This window comes from Heteronotia binoei, chromosome 13 (genome assembly GCF_032191835.1).
Source record: "Heteronotia binoei isolate CCM8104 ecotype False Entrance Well chromosome 13, APGP_CSIRO_Hbin_v1, whole genome shotgun sequence".
NCBI lineage: Eukaryota > Metazoa > Chordata > Lepidosauria > Squamata > Gekkonidae > Heteronotia > Heteronotia binoei.
In genome coordinates, this window is record NC_083235.1 from 815,965 (window position 1) to 834,007 (window position 18,043).

Consider the following 18,043-nt stretch of genomic DNA (forward strand, 5'->3'; position numbering starts at 1 on the left):
CTCTTTAATACTATGACACGTCGAAAGCTTCATAGAGTTCTTCCACAAATATTCCCAAGTTTCCATCTGTATTTCTTTATTTACATTAATTGCCCACTTAATCATTTGAGATTTCACTACTTCATCTTCCGTAGACCATTTTAAAAGTAATTTATATAATTTTGAAATTAATTTTTTGTTGTCTCCAAGCAGTACTTTTTCCATTTCTATTTGCTCTTTTCTTATTCCTTCAGTTTCAATGTCATTTTCCACCAAGCTCTTTATTTGTTGCATTTGAAACCAATCATATTTATTATTCAGCTCTTCAGCAGCTTTTAATTCTTTTTTAACCATTTTGTATTTTTAATAGTTGATTATATGACAACCACTTTTCTTCACCTTTCTCAGCTGTTATCACTTCTGCTGGCACTATCCATAACGGTTTTCTCTCTCATCTCCATACTTCTTATATTTCATCCATGTATTTAGCAAGCTGTTTCTTATATAATGGTGAGAGAAAAAGCTGTCTATCTTTTTTTCCCCATAATACATATAAGCATGCCAGCCAAATTTATTTCCATGACCTTCCAACACTAAGAGCTTTTTGTTTAACAATATTATCCATTCTTTTATCCATACTAAGCAAACTGCTTCATGATATAATTTTAAGTCTGGTAATTGAAATCCGCCTCTCTCTTTTGCATCTGTTAAAATTTTCATTTTAATTCAAACTCACAATTAGAATAGTTTGAAACAAATACATTATTCTTGGTAGAATATTCATTTTAATTGCAGCTATTCTACCCAACAGTGACAAATTAAGTTTATTCCACTTTAACATATCTTCATCCATTTTATGCCATAGCTTCTCATAATTATTTTTGAACAAATCAATATTTTTCATTGTTGTCTCTACACCCAAATATTTTACCTTGGAGGTAACTTCACAGCCCGTTAGTCTCTGCAATTCTTGTTGCTTATTTATCTGCAAATTTTTACATACAAGTTTTGATTTTTCTTTATTAATACAAAGTCCCGTCAACTCCCCATATTCTTGTATTTTGGCTAACAACAAAGGTGGGATTTTCATTTATAAACATTATATCATCTGCAAATGCTCTGTATTTGTAAGTAAATCCTTTTACTTTTAATCCTTCTATTTCTTTATCTTCTTGAATTTGCATCAGTAATATTTCAAGAGTCATTATAAACAACAGTGGGGAAAGTGGACAACCTTGTCTTGTACCTTTACTAATTATCATGTCTTCTGTAAGATCAACATTTATACATAGCCTTCACGTTGTTCAGTATATATTGCTTTTATCATTCTTATAAAGCTTTCTCCCAACTCCATTTTCTCCATTACTGCAAACATAAAATCCCAATTTAAATTGTCAAATGTTTTCTCTGCGTCTGCAAAGAATAATGCTGCTTCCTTTTCTAGATGTCTTTCATAATATTCTACAATATTTACAACAATTCTGATATTGTCTCTTATTTGTCTTTTGGGAAGAAACCCCGCTTGATTTTCCTTTATAAAGTTTATCAAATATTGTTTAAACAGTTCTGCCAAGATTCTTGCATATATTTTATAGTCATTATTTAATAATGAAATTGGTCTATAATTTTTTACTTTCATAACTTCTCTATCTTCCTTTGGAATCAACGAAATAACAGCTTCCTTCCACGTATTTGGTATTTTCCCTTTTGTTCTTATCATATTCATCAATTTCTGAAGTTTCGAGATTAACTCCTCTTTGAGGGTTTTAAAAAATTTAGCTGTATATCCATCTGGCCCAGGTGCTTTTCCATTTTTCATTGCATTAATTGCTGCTTCAATTTCTATTTTTTCAATTGGATCGTTCAAAACTTTTCGCATATTTTCTGCTAAGGGTGCTATTTTTATCTTTTGTAAGTACTCATCCATCTTTCCTTTCCTTATTTTAACACCTTTAAATAACTTGGCATAATACTTAAGGAATTCTCTTTTTATTCCTTCTTGATCTACCACCTCTCTTCCATCCACCACAACTTTATTAATAATTTTACTTTCTCTCTTTTTCTTCAGTTGCCAGACCAAATATTTTCCGGGTTTGTTTGCTCCCTCGAAAGATTTCTGCTGCAATCTTTTCAGATTCCATTCCAGTTCTTTATTTAACAAATGTCTCATTTGCGTTTGTAATATTGTAATTTCCCTTATAATTTTCTTTTTCCCTGGCCTTTTTCTCAGTTCCCCTTCTTGTTTTCTTTATTTCATTTTGAATGTCCAACATCTGTTTTTCTTTTGCCCTCTTATCTTTGTTATCCAATGTAATCAATATTCCTCTCATTACTGCTTTATAAGCATCCTAGACCGTTTGAAATTCTATCTCTTCTTTATCGTTTATTTGGAAGAAAGCTTTAGTGTCATTTTCTAGAGATGTCACTATTTCTTTATACTGTAGTAAATCTTAATTCAATCTCCATCTTCTCAACTTCTTAGACAATTTTGTAATCCACATTATTGGGTTATGGTCAGCCCCAATTTTAGGTAAAATCTCTATTTTCTTTGTTATAAGGCCTAAGTCTTTAGTGCCCCACAACATGTCAATTCTGGAAAAAGTTTTATGTCTTGCTGAAAAAAAGGTATAGTCCCGCACTTCAGGATTAAATTTCCTCCATATATCCTCCAAATTTTCTTGTTTGACCAATTCAAAAAAAGACTTTGGCAATTTTCCTTCCTTATTATTTTTTTTCCCCCCCAGACCTATCCGGTGTGTTCTTAATTGTTCCATTAAAGTCCCCCATTACCAAAACTTGATCATAAGTCAGTTCATCAAATTGTTGTATAATGTCTTTTTAAAAAGCATCCTTTGCACCATTTGGTGCATACAGTCCCAATAACAATGGTTGTTTTGCATTTAATATTATTTCTACCACTACAAATCTTCCATCTTTATCTTTAAACACTAATTTTGGCTCCAATTCTTGTTTAATATAAAAAATCACTCCCCTTTTCTTCTGTTCAGCCAATGAATAAAATTCTAGTCCCAGTTGTTTATTCCATAAAAATTTGTGATCCTTTGTTTGATATGCACTTCTTGTAAACAAACTATATTACAATTTCGCTTTTTAATCCAATGAAACGTTGCCTTTCTTTTTTGTGGTGAATTTAGTCCATTTACATTCCAAGATAATAATTTGTAATCCATCATGGTGCAAATTCTTTATGTTCTTCATAAAACCTGCGCAGTTCCTGTGTGCTTGTAATTGTAATCCTTTTTCCTTGCAGCTCAAAGCTCAGACCTTCAGGTATTATCCATCTATACCTCATTTCACTGTCACGTAGTTTTTCTGTCAATTTTTTTATATGCTTTTCTGTTATTTATCACTTGTCTTGGCAATTCTTTCATGATTCTTACTCTGCTGCCTCCCACTATCAATGTCTTTCCAAAATTTTTATTCAAGATTTTCCCCACCATTTCTTTTGTCATATATCTTATAACCACATTTCTTGGTAGATTATTTTTCTTGGCATATAGTGTGTTCACTCTATACATATAGTCATACATGCTTCTAGTTCTTTCAGGATCTTGCTCCAAAAATTCTGCAATTATTCTTATTATATATCCTTTCAAATCAGTCTCTTCATCCTCAGGTACTCCTCTCAGACATATCTGAGTTTCCATCAATTTGCAGTCATGAATTGCCACCTTTTCTTGCATTTTTAGCAAGGTGGAATCATGTATTTTCACTCTCTCTTCCACCTCTTGCACTTTCTTTGATGTTACCACAGTCTCATTTCTGAGATAAGAACATAAGAGAAGCCATGTTGGATCAGGCCAACGGCCCATCAAGTCCAACACTCTGTGTCACACAGTGGCAAAAATTTTTATATACACACATACACTGTGGCTAATAGCCACTGATGGACCTGTGCTCCATATTTTTATCTAAACCCCTCTTGAAGGTGGCTATACTTGTGGCCGCCACCACCTCCTGTGGCAGTGAATTCCACATGTTAATCACCCTTTGGGTGAAGAAGTACTTCCTTTTATCCATTTTAACCTTTCTGCTCAGCAATTTCATCGAATGCCCACGAGTTCTTGTATTGTGAGAAAGGGAGAAAAGTACTTCTTTCTCTACTTTCTCCATCCCATGCATTATCTTGTAAACCTCTATCATGTCACCCCGCAGTCGACGTTTCTCCAAGCTAAAGAGTCCCAAGCGTTTCAACCTTTCTTCATAGGGAAAGTGCTCCAGCCCTTTAATCATTCTAGTTGCCCTTCTCTGGACTTTCTCCAATGCTATAATATCCTTTTTGAGGTACGGCGACCAGAACTGCACACAGTACTCCAAATGAGACCGCACCATCGATTTATACAGGGGCATTATGATACTGGCTGATTTGTTTTCAATTCCCTTCCTAATAATTCCCAGCATGGCGTTGGCCTTTTTTATTGCAGACGCACACTGTCTTGACATTTTCAGTGAGTTATCTACCACGACCCCAAGATCTCTCTCTTGGTCAGATTCTGCCAGATCTTCTATATCTTTCCTTAGCTCTTCAATGTCTTTTCTAATTTCTTTTTTAGAAGCAGTTATCATGTCTCTCACCCCTTTCATCATCCTGGCTTCCATTGCTTCTAATTGCTCTTGCATTTTCTCCATTGAGGCAGTCCTTGCACGGGTTAACTTATGCTCTGACATTTAAAAAAAACACCAAAAATTTTGACCTCTCCAAATTAAATTTAAACTATCAGGTTTGATAGAGTAAGGCTTGCCCTTTTCAATAAGCCTAATTTCGCCGTCCTCAGAGCCTCCTGGGCTCAGATATTAATTTTTAAAGTTTTTATTTCTTCCAAAATGATGGTCGTGACTTTCTGCTTCCCTTTAAAAAAAAATTTCCTTCAAAAGGCTTCTAAAATAATTATCAGCGATAATGTCCAATAGTATTTACCTTATAATTGTCACCTCTGTCAGCTTCACCAATTTTTAATGTACCGAACACTTTAAAAACTTTGTTTAAATTTTGACCTCCTAGCAATGGCCGCCGATGTTTTTCTATGATATTATAGTCCTAGAGTAGGCTAGCTGCTTCAATGATTTCCCTCTTCCATCCAACACTTCCTGCTTTTCTTGCCACCAAATACCGTTTTCACTGGTAAAAAGATCTCGCGATGTTTGATGTATTTCCTTTGTTGACTGTGAGAGCTGCAAATCTGTGGCAATGGGGCTTTTACACCAAAACCACAAGTAGACAAAACAATAAATTCCTTTCCACTTTCTAGCACTGTCCTTTAAATTTACAAAGTTCAAATTTTGCCCCTTCTTAATTAAATTAAGATTAAATCTGATTAAATCTTGCCAGAGGGAGCTTAGATGTCCTTTATGGGACATCATAAATAGATCCCTCACTGAGGGGCATTTTCCAACGCCCTTGAAAGAGGCGTTGGTTCACCCTCTCTTAAAAAAATGCACAGCAGACCCGGCCGAATTGGCGAATTACCGTCCAGTGTCTAATTTACCGTTTTTAGGTAAAATCATTGCGAGGGCAGTGGCGTTGCAGCTGCAGAGGTTCCTAGATGACGCTTCCATTTTCGACCCGTGCCAGTCTGGGTTCCGACCGGGCCATGGGACGGAGACGGTGCTGGTCGCCTTGGTAGATGACCTTCAGCGACATCTGGATCGGGGCGGCACTGCGGTACTGATGTTATTAGACCTGTCGACGGCATTTGACACAGTCGACCATCAGTTGCTAAAATGCTGCCTCGCCGACATAGGGGTTGGGGGGCTGGCCTTGCAATGGCTTTCCTCCTTCCTCTCTGGTCGGGGACAAAGGGTGGCTATTGAGGGTGAGCGATCCCAGAGGCACACACTTGATTGTGGGGTGCCTCAGGGGGCAGTCCTCTCCCCAATGTTATTTAACATTTATATGCGCCCCCTTGCCCAGATTGTCCGGGGGTTTGGGCTGGGTTGCCATCAATATGCAGATGACACCCAGCTCTATCTGCTAATGGATGGCCGGTCTGGCTTCGCCCCAGGGAATCTAGATCGGGCACTGCAGGCTGTAGCGACGTGGCTCAGATTGAGTGGGCTGAAATTGAACCCAGCGAAGACAGAGGTCCTTTGTGGGAAATAGAGATTCAGAAAGTTTGGAATAATAATAATAATAATAATAATAATAATAATAATAATAATAATAATAATAATAGATTTTATTTATATCCCGCCCTCCCCGCCTAGGCGGCTCAGGGCGGCTAACAACATTTCACACAGTTAACATAAATAGATAAAACTTTAAGTTTAACAATTAAAAAGAAATTAGACATAAAAACCAGTTAATTAAGTTAAAATACATAATTCAGATTACATTAAATATATCTGGCAGCAATAAAATTGTTTGGCGCTGGTTCTGCCAGTTTAGATAGTTCCGTGATCGTATTATAGATGGCCGTTCTTTATTCTTAGCAACTCAGCAGTCGATATCAGCACAGGCTTGTCTGAAAAGGGCGGTCTTGCAGGGAGAACCTGCTGTTTGGAAAGCAGGCTAGTGTGGTAGCCATGAGCCACCTGTCAGAACTGGGAACTTCAAAAGAAACGCTCAGTAGAGTCGGCGACGCTAATGCATGCCCTACTATCAGGCCCGGAAGCAACTCACTGTTGTCTGCTCCTTCTGCATCTCAGCTTGCTTTGCCATGCTTGCTCAATCGCACAGGAGCTACAGAGCAAAGCCTCTGTTTTTTCCATTAGCTGACCAGCACATGAAGCAACAAAAACTCACAATGGCCAGCCATTTTCCTTTGGATCTTAGGCTCAAAGCATTGACTATGAGATTTCTGCAATGGGCTTAATCTCACAACTGGACTACTGCAATGTGCTCTATGTGGGGCTGCACTTGAAGACAGCCTGGAAAATGCAACTGAGCATGAACTGATATAGCCACAAAGTGGATCAACCGCTCAATACCAACCATTTCAGGCTGGCAAAATTGTCTTTGGGATCATTTTAGATGAATAATATTTCAACTATTACTTTACCATCACTTTTGCACTCCTATGACTTAAAATCATTGCTATTTTGTTTGCTAGGATGCACTACCTGACATGATGTCATCCAACACAATATCCTGTACAGACAAATGATATATTTCTAATCACAATTATTTCTATGTTATACACTGGCATTAAAATAGTTCAACTAAAACTGTGTCATAATTATTATTTACGCATAATTATAAGGTTGTGTAAAATAATTCCTGCTATTGGAAAAGATTATGTTTGTTGATTAATGGAAAATTGAAACAAATAATTTAAAGAGAATAAAAGGAAGCTCAACTGTTCCAGAATGCCGCAGCCCAAGTCCTGTCAGGGTCCAGCCTCCGGAACCTCAGTGGCCCATTTGAAAGCAGCTGCGCCAGCTTCTCCTCTGTTTCTGAGTTCAGCTCAAGGTGCTGGAGATGATCATTAACGCCCCTCATGCCCTGCTGGGACACCCACCCCTGAAGGGTCGTCTCCGCCCATCTATCTCTGTATGCAAGGTTGCCAATCCCCAGGTGGAGGCAGGAGATGCCCCGGTTTGGAGGCCTTCCCCCCACTTCAAGGTCATCAGAAAGTGGAGGGGGGGAGGAAAATGTCTGATGGGCACTCCATTATACCCTATGGAGACCAGTTCATAGAATCATAGAGTTGGAAGGGACCTCTAGGGTCATCTAGTCCAACCCCCTGCACAATGCAGGAAACTCACAAACACCTCCCCCTAAATTCACAGGATCTTCATTGCTGTCAAATGGCCATCTAGCCTCTGCTTAAAAACCTCCAAGGAAGGAGAACCCACCACCTCCCAAGAAGGAAGCCTGTTCCACTGAGGAACCGCTCTAAACTCACAAGCACCTCCCCCTAAATTCACAAGATCTTCATTGCTGTCAAATGGCCATCTAGCCTCTGTTTAAAAACCTCCAGGGAAGGAGAGCCCACCACCTCCCAAGAAGGAAGCCTTATCCACTGAGGAACCACTCTAAACTCACAAGCACCTCCCCCTAAATTCACAGGATCTTCATTCCCATAGGGTATAATGGAGAATTGATCTGGGGCTCTGGGGGGCTATTTTTTGAGGTAGATACACCAAATTTGTAGCATAGCATCTGGTGCCTCACCTCAAAACACCCTCCAAGTTTCAAAAAGGTTGGACCAGAGGGTCCAATTCTATGAGCCTCCAAAGAAGGTGCCCTAGCCTTCATTATTTCCAGGCATATGCAGCCCTCAGGAAATGCCCCCTGAAGGGTGGAGAAGATTATGCAAAAGAATGATGCTGTGAAAACCCCACAAGTGCTGGAGGGGAGGCCTTCTGCCCCAGAGGATTCTGGGAGGACCAAGCAAAGGTGGGGGGTGATGTTGCCAGAAGGGGGCTGCAGAGGCCCTGCTCAGGGGGGCCTCCAGATCCAAGCTGCAGACACTTGAAAAGGGAAAATAAGCCAAGTGCTCTCAGAAGAGGCTGCGATCTGCTCCGTGGAGGACCTCTAGGATTTTCCCTTATGAACCATCAGAGGCCCTTACAGCTCCTGTTTCAGGGCGCCCTTTCCTCATGGCCTGCTGAAGCTCTTCCACTCCCTCCCCACACGAAGCACGACTCACTCACTCACGCTCTTACCTGTGATTTTGTCCCGGACCAGTTTGCAGGACTCGATTTCCCCGATGCTTCCGAAGAGGCTCTTGAACTCCTCCTGGGTCATGTTCTGGGGCAGGTAGTTGACGATGAGGTTCGTTTTGGAGTCGTCCGTGGCCCCGTTGGCGCTGATCAGGGGCCCGTTGGGGAGGGAGCTGTTGCTCGTGGGGCCGTTGGACACTTGGGTCTCCATTGTGCTGATTATCTGCTGGAGACAAGAGGGAGCAGGAGAGGGGTTAGTGGGAGGGAGGGAGGGGCAGCAGGGTCCCAGAGCCCAACTGGAGGGCGGCCTTCTTTGTGTCCCACCGCAAGAAGGTCGGGCTGGATCTGGCCAAAGCAGGCAAATACCGGAGCCAATGCAAAACACAGCCAATGGGAGGAATTTGTCACCTCAACAAAACTATAAGGTGGAGGAGATTTAGCCACGCTGGTGGCCTGTCTGCTTCGGAGCCCCATTCAAAGGGCCTTCTTTACTCTGACTGAGAGCCACTTTGGTGTAGCAGTTAAGTGTGCAGACTCTTATCTGGGAAAACGCGGCTTGATCCCCCACTCCTCCACTTGTAGCTGCTGGAATGGCCTTGGGTTAGCCAGAGCTATCTCAGAGGTTGTCCTTGAAAGGGCAGCTGCTGTGAGAGCCCTCTCAGCCCCACCCACCTCACAGGGTGTCTGTTGTGAGAGGAGAGGACATAGGATATTTCTTAACTCAGGAAAATGGACCTCAAGCACAGTAATTGATTCAGGAGCTCCCCACTTGAACGCCAGCAGCTCCCCAAGCAGAACTTCTGCTCACAGGACTCTGCAGCTGAGCGGGGCCATCGTGCTCCACCTGCCCCCCACTCCCCCTCCCTCTGGGCCCTGCTCACATCTCCCAGCTCTTGCTGCCACTGATGCGTTTCGGCCACAGCCATGGCAGAAAGGAGGCATTAAGCAGGCTGCCTCCCTCAGGGCGCAGTGCCCCCCCAGACCACCCCCCATGGCGACAGGCCTGCCATACTGGCTCTCAGCATATTACCAACATGGCGCTTCCCATATGGCTGTGCAGAGAGAGGTCTCCTTCCTCTTTCCCATGCAGAGACCACATTCTGTAGGGAATGGCTGAACGCTGACTTGTTTCTCACCCAGCACACATTCCACAAAGGGCAGCTAGGCAGCATGTGACCATTTCCCCGACACCCTCATGCTTTGTGCCAAGCTGTGAATCGTGACCCCTCCCACTTGTGCCTGAGAAACATCATCTTGCTGGGTCCTCAGCACCCAGGTCTAAACAAAGCCAAGCCTGACACCACTTCCAAAAGACCTCCATTTGGGCCAGTTACCAGAGTTCATAGAATCCTAGAGCGGGAAGGGACCTCCAGGGTCATCTAGTCCAATCCCCTGCACCATGCAGGAAACTCACAAACACCTCCCCCCCTAAATTCACAGGATCTTCATTGCTGTCAGATGGCCATCTAGCCTCTGTTTAAGAACCTCCAAGGAAGGAGAGCCCACCACCTCCCAAGGAAGAAGCCTGTTCCACTGAGGAACCGCTCTAACAGTCAGGAAGTTCTTCCTGATGTTGAGCTGGAAGCTCTTTTGATTCAATATCAACCCACTGGTTCTGGTCCAACCATCCGGGGCCACAGAAAGCAATTCCACCCCATCCTCTATAAGACCTCCCTTCAAGTACTTGAATATGGTGATCCTATCACCTCTCAGCCGCCTCCTCTCCAGGCTAAACATCCCCAGCTCCTTCAACCTTTCCTCATAGGATTTGGTCTCCAGACCCCTCACCATCTTCGTCGCTATCCTCTGGTCCCGTTCCAGCTTGTCTATATCCTTCTTAAAATGTGGTGCCCAAAACTGAACACAAGACTCCAGGTGAAGTCTTACCAGAGCAGAGTAAAGCGATACCATCACATCATGTGATCTGGACACTCTACTTCTGTTGATACAGCAATTTGCCTTTTTAGCCACCCATCACACTTCAAGAGGGACAACCTTGGACAAGGGCTTTCTGCATGCCTGTGCCAGGGAGACCACCCACGCCAGCTTTGCTGAGGCACCCACTCCAGCCTGGGACCTCACTGAGGACAGCGACTGACCAAACGAAAGGCTCTACCTGATTGTTGGGGTCACCAGCCTTTCACTAAGACAGCTGCTTCCTGGCTCCCCTGGAGAAAAAATGGTTGCTTGGGTGGGTGGGCTGCAGGGCCTTGTGCCCTCCGGAGGGCCCCCCCTCACCAGGCTGCACCCCTCTCAAATCCCACCCCCTGAGTTGGCAACCCTACTTGGAACTCATTTCCAGTGCGAAACATGTTGTAGCCCTGCTCTGTGTGATGCCTGCCTTTGGAGCATGTACAGAGTGCACCATACATATGATGATGATGGCGACGATGTTACTGGATTTATATCCCGCCCTAAACTCTGACTCTCAGAGTCTCAGAGCAGCTCACAATCTCCTTTACCTCCCCCCCACCCACAACAGACCCCCTGTGAGGCAGGTGGGGTTGAAAGAGCTCTGACACAAGTTACCCTTTCAAGGACAATTCCTGCCAGAGCTATGGCTGACCCAAGGCCATTCCAGCAGTTGCAAGTGGAGGAGTGGGGAATCAAACCCGGTTCTCCCAGATAAGAGAGCTCTGGCTGATCCAAGGCCATTCCAGCAAGTGCAAGTGGAGGAGTGGGGAATCAAACCCAGTTATCCCAGATAAGAGAGCTCTAGCTGACCCAAGGCCATTCCAGCAGGTGCAAGTGGAGGAGTGGGGAATCAAACCCAGTTCTCCCCGATAAGAGTCCACACACTTAACCACTACACCAAACTGGTCTCAATATAGCATTATAGCATTAGCTGGAAGCCATTTCCCATGGCAAGAGAAGAAGAAGATGAAGAAGAAGAAGAGGAGGAGGAGGAGGAGGAAGAGGAAGAGGAGGTTGGATTTATACCCCACCCTTCACTCGGACTGCCTGCGCACCCCACCCAGCCCCAGCCAAAAAGGGAGGAATTCTGGCCAAGGATGATTCACAGAGAAGGAGGCGAAACGATGAGCGCGTCTTCCTCACATAACAGCTTGGAGGAGAAAGAAAACAGCAGTTTGACTTGCCGCGTCCTCTGAACTCCCCCACACATTCAGGAAGGAGGCCACGTGTCTGCATCATCTCCCACCCCACAACTCAACCCCACCCCCAGCCTTCGGCCCTTCCAGAAGGCATCAGTTCCCTTCTCTTCATTTGCACGGAGGAATCTGCTTCAATAGATGCCAATTCTATGTGGGGGGTGGGGAGGGGAAACTGGCACCACGGGCAGCACTCTGTTCTCGGAGGCTCCACCGGTGCCCCTTCCAGCCTGAGGGGTGATGCAAGGAAGCCTTTCGGAGCGTTTGGCCTGCCTGCCACCAGGAGAGCCCCCTCCCTCTGCCTTCCAGCAACTGGCTTCACTGGTGACAGAGCAGAGACTCCCTGCTAGACTATTGATCTGACCATTGATTGGGCTATGATCCCCCACCTCCGGCCAGAGATGGAAGCCATCAACGGAAACCTCTTTCGTGCCCCCGCAGGGCAGGCCATTGATCCGGCTTCTGCACACAATCAAGGGCATTTTGCTAGCGCTCTCGATATGCCCAACGGGACCTCCTTGGCCTCTGGGAAATAAGCTTCTAACCCCTCCTCCCCCCCACCCCGAATTAGCCAGACTGGAACTTGGGTGCCCTTGCCCAAGCTCACACCCCACAAGGCTGATTCATGGCCAGTGGTTTTGCCAGATGAGCTCTCCGCACACGGGGGCGCTGAACCCGTCTTGAAAACACTTTGCTGCGTGCCTCTTCACTGAATCCCGGTTCAGCCCCGGCCAGACAAGGTTCACTGTCACAGCACTGAGCAAGGGGTCGGCTAACCAAATCTGATAGGTCCAAAATGGCTCCTTCTTTGCTATGCCTTGTGGGAGATAATCAGAGCTCCTTTGACTGCAACACGTAACTGAGACACTCAAGACCCATTCTTGATCTTGTCTCCCCAGCCTAAGGTTTCCTTGGGGGTTCTTTTGATTCATCTCATGGGTTCACTCTTTTTATTTATTTTAATATTTATTTATTTGTTTGTTTAGTGCATTTATAGTCCACCGTTTCCCATAATGGGCTCAGGGAGGATTACAACATAATAAGACTGTTTAAAAACTCCAACAATAAAACAGTTAAGCAGTTAAACCCCTTAAACCCATAAAATAAAACTTAAACAGAGGCGATGTGGATGGTGTAAACATATTTCACAGGTTGAAACATAAATATCATAGGTGTCTGAGATGTCAAAGACGACGACGAAGAAGAAGAAGATATTGGATTTATATCCCACCCTCCACTCTGAAGAGTCTCAGAGCAGCTCACAATCTCCTTTACTTTCCTCCCCCACAACAGTCACCCTGTGAGGCGGGTGGGGCTGAGAGGCTTCTCCCAGCAGCTGCCCTTTCAAGAACAACCTCTGCCAGAGCTATGGCTGACCCAAGGCCATGCTAGAAGGTGAAAGTGAAGGAGTGGGGAATCAAACCTAGTTCTCCCAGATAAGAGAGCCATGGCTGACCCAAGGCCATTCCAGCAGCTGCAAGTGGAGGAGCGGGGAATCAAACCTAGTTCTCCCAGATAAGAGAGCCATGGCTGACCCAAGGCCATTCCATCAGCTGCAAGTGGAGGAGTGGGGAATCAAACCCAGTTCTCCTAGATAAGAGAGCTCTGGCTGACCCAAGGCCATTCCATCAGCTGTAAGTGGAGGAGTGGGGAATCAAACCCGGTTCTCCCAGATGAGAGAGCTGTGGCTGACCCAAGGCCATTCCATCAGCTGCAAGTGGAGGAGTGGGGAATCAAACCCAGTTCTCCTAGATAAGAGAGCTCTGGCTGACCCAAGGCCATTCCAGCAGCTGTAAGTGGAGGAGTGGGGAATCAAACCTGGTTCTCCCAGATTAGAGTGCTCTGGCTGACCCAAGGCCATTCCAGCAGCTGCAAGTGGAGGAGTGGGGAATCAAACCCTGTTCTCCCAGATAAGAGAGCTCTGGCTGATCCAAAGCCATTCCAGCAGGTGCAAGTGGAGGAGTGGGGAATCAAACCCGGTTCAACAATGTCAACAATGTCGGCCCAGTCGCTAACAATCAGGACGGTAAATCAGTTAGATGATATAATCACTAAAGACTGAATTAAATAAAGACGCCCGCCTGCCTCGACCCAAAGGCCTGGCAGATCAGCTCCGTTTTACAGGCCCTCTGGAATGGTAGCAAGTCCAGTAGGGCCTGAATCTCCACAAGGGAGCTGATTTTGGAATGGGAGATCCCTTCTGTTTTTTGTCAGGCATCCCCAGTCTTTTTGAGTCTTTGGAAGAGATCTCTGGAATTCTGCTACAGGGTTACCGGGTGCAGGAACACCAAATGTCAGGGAATGAGGCTAAACGCATAACACAAATAGTGACTCTTCCATGTTTTAAGCTGGAGCTCTGTATAGCAGGAGGACTCTGGGAATGAACATGCTGTTATGAAATATCTGCTTGCAAAGAGACACAGCCCGCTTGCAGTTATCCAGAGAAGATAGAATCCTAGAATCCTAGAGTTGGAAGGGACCTCCAGGGCCATCTAGTTCAACCCCCTGCACAATGCAGGAAACTCACAAACCCCTCCCCCTAAATTCACAGCCTCTTCATTGCTGTCAGATGGCCATCTAACCTCTGTTGAAAAGCCTCCAAGGAAGGAGAGCCCACCACCTCCCAAGGAGGAAGCCTGTTCCACTGAGGAATCGCTCTAACGGTCAGGAAGTTCTTCTTAATAGAATCCTAGAGTGGGAAGGGACTTCCAGGGTCATCTAGTCCAACCCCCTGCACATTGCAGGAAACTCAGAAACCCCTCCCCCTAAATTCACAGGCTCTTCATTGCTGTCAGATGGCCATCTAGCCTCTGTTGAAAAACCTCCAAGGAAGGAGAGCCCACCACCTCCCAAGGAGGAAGCCTGTTCCACTGAGGAATCGCTCTAACGGTCAGGAAGTTCTTCCTAATGTTGAGCCGGAAACTCTTTTGTTTTAATTTCAACCCACTAGTTCTGGCCCCATCTTCTGGGGCCACAGAAAACAATTCCACACCATCCTTTATAGGACAGCCCTTCAAGGACTTGAAGATGGTGATCCTATCACCTCTCAGCCGCCTCCTCTCCAGGCTAAACATCCCCAGCTCCTTCAACCTTTCCTCATAGGACTTGGTCTCCAGACCCCTCACCATCTTCGTCGCTCTCCTCTGGACCCATTCCAGCTTGTCTATACCCTTCTTAAAATGTGGTGCCCAAAACTGAACACAATACTCCAAGTGAGGTCTTACCAGAGCAGAGTAAAGCGATACCATCCCATCACGTGATCTGGACACTCTACTTCTGTTGATACAGCCCAAAATTGCCTTTTCCTTTTTAGCCACCGCATCACACTGTTGACTCATGTTCAGCTTATTATCCACTAAGACCCCTAGATCCTTTTTACACATACTACTGTTAAGACAAGTCTCTCCCATCCTATAACCATGCTTTGGATTGTTTCCTAACAGATGCTGGGGACGTGGGGGCAACTGCTCCTAAGGCAACATTTTTAAAAATCTACTCAGCCAATCAGATCTCCTGTGGCCAGCCAGAAACCCTCTGAGGCAGAAGTCCCATCTGGCCTGACTCACTTTTGAAAAACATTTGAGGAGCACCAGAAAACTGTCAGCAAGCTCCACACTGGGACACCCCACCCCCCCCACCCCGCCCAGACGATGTCTTCTCAGATGCACTGAGGTGCCCCTGTTCTCCTTAAAAGGAAGCTCAGACCCACAGTTTGCCTTCTTCTCTGTGGCCCACCTCTAGAGGGAAGGCCTCACTCTACTCCAAGGTGGTATGAGTCCAACTCTATGATTCTATGATTCCGCACAGAGAACTGCAGATGAAGCAAGGGGAAACCTGGGAGCTGCCGGCTTCCAAAACTCCACCTCCAACCCAGCCCAGCCACTCAAGCATCACCAACGCAGTTGTGAGTCACTGCTTTGTGAGCGGCACAGATGCTCATCAGAAAGGGGGGGGGGGAGAGAAACGGATCACCGCCAATCTACAATTCCCATATGACGCCGAGACAAACATTCCACCAAGTCTACACAGCAGAAGGTCTGCTGAACCAGGCAAGGTATCTGCAAGCCTCAGGCACTTCCACAGAGTTTCCCCTGGCTGGACACCACAGACCCCTCCGTCTTGGACATGGCTGCCCAGGTTGAGAAACACCTGGATATTTGAGGGTGAATCCTGGTAAGGTGGGGCTTGCGGATGGGGGAGACGTTCCTTGGGATGGCATAATCCAGAGTGGACATTTTCTCCAGGAGAAGTGGAAGAAATGTTTTAAACCAGGGGTGGCCAATGGTAGCTCCCCAGGTGTTTTTTGCCTACAACTCCCATCAGCCCCAGCCAGCAAAGAATGGCAAATGTTACATATATCTCCATATCCCACTAGAAGGAAAATATCCCTTTTTGCTGTAAGTAATGAAAGTCTCAGTTTGGCGTAGTGGTTAAGTGAGCGGACTCTTCTCTGGGAGAACCGGGTTTGATTCCCCACTCCTCCACTTGCACCTGCTGGAATGGCCTTGGGTCAGCCATAGCTCTGGCAGAGGTTGTCCTTGAAAGGGCAGCTGCTGTGAGAGCCCTCTCAGCCCCACCCACCTCACAGGGTGTCTGTTGTGGGGGAGGAAGGTAAAGGAGATTGTGAGCCGCTCTGAGACTCTCCGGAGTGGAGGGTGGGATATAAATCCAATATCTTCATCTACCTCACAGGGTGTTTGTTGTGGGGGAGGAAGGTAAAGGAGATTGTGAGCCGCTCTGAGACTCTTCGGAGTGGAGGGTGGGATATAAATCCAATATCTTCATCTACCTCACAGGGTGTCTGTTGTGGGGGAGGAAGGGAAAGGAGATTGTGAGCCGCTCTGAGACTCTTCGGAGTGGCGGGCGGGATATAAATCCAATATCTTCATCTACCTCACAGGGTGTCTGTTGTGGGAGAGGAAGGGAAAGGAGATTGTGAGCCGCTCTGAGACTCTTCGGAGTGGAGGGCGGGATATAAATCCAATATCTTCATCTACCTCACAGGGTGTCTGTTGTGGGGGAGGAAGAGAAAGGAGATTGTGAGCCGCTCTGAGACTCTTCGGAGTGGAGGGCGGGATATAAATCCAATGTCTTCATCTACCTCACAGGGTGTCTGTTGTGGGGGAGGAAGGTAAAGGAGATTGTGAGCCGCTCTGAGACTCTTCGGAGTGGAGGGCGGGATATAAATCCAATGTCTTCATCTACCTCACAGGGTGTCTGTTGTGGGAGAGGAAGGTAAAGGAGATTGTGAGCCGCTCTGAGACTCTCCGGAGTGGAGGGCGGGATATAAATCCAATATCTTCATCTACCTCACAGGGTGTCTGTTGTGGGAGAGGAAGGGAAAGGAGATTGTGAGCCGCTCTGAGACTCTCCGGAGTGGAGGGCGGGATATAAATCCAATATCTTCATCTACCTCACAGGGTGTCTGTTGTGGGAGAGGAAGGGAAAGGAGATTGTGAGCCGCTCTGAGACTCTTCGGAGTGGAGGGCGGGATATAAATCCAATATCTTCATCTCCCTCACAGGGTTTCTGTTGTGGGGGAGGAAGGGAAAGGAGATTGTGAGCCGCTCTGAGACTCTCCGGAGTGGAGGGCGGGATATAAATCCAATATCTTCATCTACCTCACAGGGTGTCTGTTGTGGGGGAGGAAGGGAAAGGAGATTGTGAGCCGCTCTGAGACTCTTCGGAGTGTAGGGCAGTATATAAATCCAATATCTTCATCTACCTCACAGGGTGCCTGTTGTGGGGGAGGAAGGGAAAGGAGATGGTGAGCCGCTCTGAGACTCTTCGGAGTGGAGGGCAGGATATAAATCCAATATCTTCATCTACCTCACAGGGTGTCTGTTGTGGGGGAGGAAGGGAAAGGAGATTGTGAGCCGCTCTGAGACTCTTCGGAGTGGAGGGCGGGATATAAATCCAATATCTTTTTCTTCTTCAATGCCAAAGGAAGTCTTCTTCTTTAGTCAGTTGTAACTCCCAATAGAAGGGGAAAGTCGGGACCAGTTTCAGTGTCCAGCCTTCATTAGCCAAGGATTAATATGTAATTTAATGTCTCCTGGCTTCATGCCATACATACAAGCACCAGTCCTCTCCTGCATTAGGACTAACGTTCCATATGTTTTCGGCTGGTATCTGCTTCTCCATATCTGTCCATCCTGAACCTTTTGCTCATCAGCTTCATTGGATGTCCTTGAGCTCTAGTCTTTCAGGAGGAAAAGTTCTTGTCAGCCCGTTCCTTCCTCCTCAGGTAGGGAAGCTTCACTGCATCATGTGCGGCATCCTGGTGCCAAATTTACATCTCCCTGTCTGGCCACAATGAAGTCTACCAG

General features: G+C 45.7%; 2 protein-coding genes across 6 annotated transcripts in view; both read right to left on the reverse strand.

The window, feature by feature from the left end:
- ZNF653 (zinc finger protein 653) overlaps window positions 1-18,043 on the reverse strand; it is a 194,848-nt gene that overhangs the window by 47,214 nt on the left and 129,591 nt on the right. The window lies entirely within an intron of this gene.
- Window positions 1-18,043, reverse strand: part of ELAVL3 (ELAV like RNA binding protein 3) — a 95,706-nt gene that overhangs the window by 22,434 nt on the left and 55,229 nt on the right. For 4 of the 5 annotated variants that reach the window (XM_060252533.1, XM_060252531.1, XM_060252528.1 and 1 more), the window contains exon 2: window positions 8,608-8,830. In XM_060252533.1, coding sequence (XP_060108516.1) covers window positions 8,608-8,830 — 223 coding nt within the window. The remainder of the gene's footprint in view (window positions 1-8,607; window positions 8,831-18,043) is intronic. The other variant, XM_060252529.1, reaches the window with a different exon arrangement.